The 4651-nt window shown below is 28.5% G+C and overlaps 1 protein-coding gene across 1 annotated transcript; it reads right to left on the bottom strand.

Moving 5' to 3' along the window:
- Positions 1–1394: 1394 nt before the first annotated feature.
- On the bottom strand, positions 1395–2687 carry LOC141673159 (F-box protein At2g26160-like). Its single transcript, XM_074479891.1, has one exon. It carries the CDS (start codon positions 2685–2687, stop codon positions 1395–1397), a length of 1293 nt encoding a protein of 430 aa, XP_074335992.1.
- Between the last annotated feature and the right edge of the window lie 1964 nt (positions 2688–4651).

Genomic DNA, 4651 nt, shown 5'->3' with positions numbered 1-4651 from the left:
TCAAAGTTATTTAGGGAACCATGCTTTATGATAGTCTTAAAATGTATCCAGTGTAAAGAATCAAGTAGGACGGAAAAAATATGATTTTTTTTAAAAAAAATATATTACTGTTTTTTGCTTAACCGAATCTTCAGCCAAGATTATAAGAAAATGATGTTTCACGCACAATGATAAAAGACTAAAAAATAAGATGTAGAGTTGGTTGCAGAGCGGAGGGTGTGCGATGGCCGATTGGGCACATTTTTGTATATACAGGTGTGTACATATGTATATTAAAATAGGATTAAGAATATTTAGTAAAAAAAATAATGTTTTTAATATTAAAAATTGTAAATGAAAAATAATTGAAAAATATTATACACTTAAATAATTTTAAATTATTATCTCGAATAAATCAAATTACTTCTAAAAATACTAATATAAAAATCATTTAAAATTGAAAATCACATTGTAAATCACCATTAATGCTCTAGTTTGAGAGATAAATACTTTTAATGAAAAATTGAAAAATTATAGTTAACTAATATAATTATATATACTTATTTTATATTGGTGACAATATATACATTATTATGTCATTCAAATAATGATTCAAATTTCAGTTATATTATTCATCTTAAATATATTCATTTTTAATGTATATATTATATGAAACAAGTCAATTTTATATCAAATAAAGTAAATAATGGGTTAAGAAGATCTAAATTACAAGTTTATGTATAAATTAGTTTTTATTTGACTATCTTTTTTGTTTATCAATATTATATCTTACTTTTTTATAAAATAATATATCATAAGTCACATGTATAACTCATCTTTTTAAGATAAATATTTAACTTCTAAAATATAGTATAATATATTAATTAGCTCTTATGTATTTTCTAAAATATTTTCTAAAATATTGCGTTTAATCAATCATATTCATCACCTTGTAGGTAGTTCCCTCTTTTTACATTATTAGATTTACCTGTTAGATAGTCCTAAGCGCCTCTCTGTAGAAAATATTGCGTTTACAAAATTGTTTGCTCAGAGTTTACTCATGCTCATATTAAGACATACCTATTGCTTTTGTTTCTGCATCCAGATAATAAACAATTAATGAATTGATGCTATGATCTACCAGAACTCTTCTGCAAAACGACTATCTGGTTTCAATTTACACCAACATGCTTTCTTTATGATAAACAATAGAGGAATTTAAAGATTAGTCATTACTGTATGCATTTTATTCTCTTTTAATAAACCACATAAACTGGTGATAACTAGCAAAAGAACACAGAATCTGGTTACCAGTAAACAGTTCAGAAAACAAAACCTTTGAATTCCATAGCGGATATCCGTACAAACCCGAAAAACAAGTAGGAAAAAGAAGAGTAATTATGGTGCCCAATTATTTAGATGTACCAAAGTGGTGGAGAGAAATTATGAATAGATATCCCTGAAAAATGAGGCTGCATTTCGCCCGTCTGCACATTGAAAATTCCCATATCATGACCTCCTCCTGTAGCCCAAAACCACTGCCACAACTCGTCGGTAAAGTATATGCTATTTGGTTTAATACAATCGGAAGATGCTATAGATGTTGATGAAGTTCTCCCAATAAATAATGCCTCGTTTCCCAAATCTCTTACATCTTCTACCCAAGTACATGATGGAACTTCATTAGAATCAGAATGATGCACATCCAACTTCAATACCAAAAAATTACTTGTATAATACCTAAAATCTCCAGGAATATCTTCTTTACTGTTTTTTTCGATATAAAAGCGCAACACTACCCAAATGTGGGATCCAGATAATGCTTCAATCATATAACTTCGAACTTGATAATGCTTGAAAATGGGAATTGATGTGATCAATTTTCCCTTGGGTGACTGCGTTTCTTTTCTGTCGTCATTGTCATCAATCTCACACATATGAACTCCACCACGAAAATCTATAGCATAGAAATTTTTCTTGTGGTAAACAATATCATGGAATAGTCTTTGACCAGCTTCTAACTCCACATTTTTCCAACAGTTGTCTCTCAATCTAGCGCAACCCAATACTCCACGTTCACAGATAACCATTATTATGGGAAGATGACAGGTACCCTGATTTTGTAATGCAGATTTTATAGGTACTTGTGAAGACAAAGCAACTTTAGTGATAACCTTGGTGGAGGCCTGTTGTGGGAAATAATCATCATGATACTCTTCTTGAGAAGGCAACGTGAGCATAGAAGGAAGTGGAAATTGGAGCCTATTTAGCGGATGCAATAGATTAATTTCTAAATCTCCGCCTAGCGTTAACAACCATCCTTTGTTTGTTCCTAGTATTACTTTGTTTGTAGCCTGGGGCAAATCAAGATAGTATATCTTTTTTGTTTTTAGACTGAACAAACCGCGAGTACTAGGAATATTCTTAATTATAAGATCAGGGTCTGGTAGTGTTTGATCATCTCCTCCAACCTTACATGCACTTATATCTAATCCAGTGTCTTCAGCAAGGAGCAACCAGGGATATTTGTGTGGCAGGAATGACGTCAGCTGGTTATTCAGTTCAGAAGCTGCAGAATTCCATGATTTGCATACAGCTGAAAATCTTGTAATTTCGTCCACGTACTTGAATTTCTGAGCTATAACATTCAGGAGTTCTGCAGGAAGATCTTTCCACATATCAGCACATGATGATCTTTTATGACCCATCTGATTGATTAATTAAGAATTATGACTCCAACTCTGTGATTAATTAGTGTGGATTAACTGAGATATTGGAGATCATCCGGCCAATCTATATTATATATAGCAGACCTTTCCACATGCATAATATCTTTTTGTTAATTGTTAAAGGATTTGTATTTGTAATTTAGCAATCACTTTTTCACTTTCTGTAGTCAAAATCACAATTACATTATGAATTGATTTTCATCAATATCAATATCAAAATTTACATACCTTGTTATTATAAAATTTAGACGAATGCGATTTGAATTAGTCATTACCACTACAACAAAATAGGCCAATTACGACGACCAACTTACGACGGAAAAAAATGCGCAACCAACTTACGACGGAAAAAAGTAAAACGTCGTAAATATTTACGATGAAATCCGTAACCGTCGTAAGTTTAATATTTTATTAATAAAATTATGCACGACACGATTAAACAAAAATGAAAATTATTTGAAGTTGCGACGATTTAAACATTTCGTCGTAAGTTAATTATTTTTATTAAAATTTTAAATTGAAATTGAATAAGAAAATATTTTCTCTAAATTTACAACGAAATATTTTCGACGGAAAAAATCGGATTGTCAAATTTACGACAGAAATTAAAATTCGTCGTAAGTTATCAAAGATGGAAATTTAACTTTTTCCCAATAATTTTGGTGGGATAATAAAAATCATTTGAAGTTGTGACGATTTGAACATTTCGTCGTAAGTTAAATATCCAATTTACAACGAAAATTAAAATTCGTCGTAAGTTATCAAAGAGGGAAATTTAACCTTTTCCCCAAAATTTTGGCGGTAAATTTGACTTTTCTCAAAATTTTGGCGGTAAATTTGACTTTTCTCAAATTAGCACATGATTTTTAATAATTTCAATTTTTAAAAATATTATTTCATGATCCAACCATATTAATGTCAACATTTATTTGTTTGGGTGACATTTTAAAAATTTCAGAAAATTTTATATATTTTGATAAAATAATTTACTATGAAATATTGATTATATCAATAATATATATAGATATATATTGTCATCCATGCAGTTGTATCGATGAAAAATCAAACCACATATATACCATATTAATGTCAATATATAATATTGACTAGTTAGTTGTACTAGTCGAGTTGATAATTGACTGTTAAAATGTCAAACTAAATAATATTATTTTGATATGAAATTTTGGTTACATCACTAAAATATATACATATTGACATCCATACAGTTGGATCGTTGAAAAATATTTTTAAAATAATCGAAACACTAATTCAGGATTCAACACTAGTTAGCTGTACTAGTCAAACTGAAACTTGACTGTTAAAATGTCAAATCAAATAAAATTATTTTGATATGAAATTTTGGTTATATCAGTAATATATATATATATATATTGACATTCATACGACTGAATCGTTGAAAAATATTTTTAAAATAATTGAAACACTAATTCAAGATTCAACACGAGTTAGTTGTACTAGTCAAACTAAAGCTTGACTGTTAAAATGTCAAACCAAATAAAATTATTTTGATATGAAATTTTGGTTATATCACTAATATATATACATATCTATTGACATCCATAGGGTTGGATCGTTGAAAAATATTTTTAAAATAATCGAAACACTAATTCAAGATTCAACACAAGTTAGCTGTACTGGTCAAACTGAAGCTTGACTGTTAAAATCTCAAACCAAATAAAATTATTTTGATATGAAATTTTGGTTATATCACTAATATATATATATATATATATATATATATATATATATATATATATATATATTGACATCAATACGGTTGGATCGTTGAAAAATATTTTTAAAATAATCGAAACACTAATTCAAGATTCAACACTAGTTAGTTGTACTGGTCAAACTGAAGTTTAACTGTTAAAATCTCAAACCAAATAAAATTATTTTGATATGAAATTTTGGTTATATCA

The sequence above is a fragment of the Apium graveolens genome, chromosome 7 (genome assembly GCF_009905375.1).
Source record: "Apium graveolens cultivar Ventura chromosome 7, ASM990537v1, whole genome shotgun sequence".
Taxonomy (NCBI): domain Eukaryota; kingdom Viridiplantae; phylum Streptophyta; class Magnoliopsida; order Apiales; family Apiaceae; genus Apium; species Apium graveolens.
This window is presented reverse-complemented; position numbering and strand designations above follow the sequence as displayed.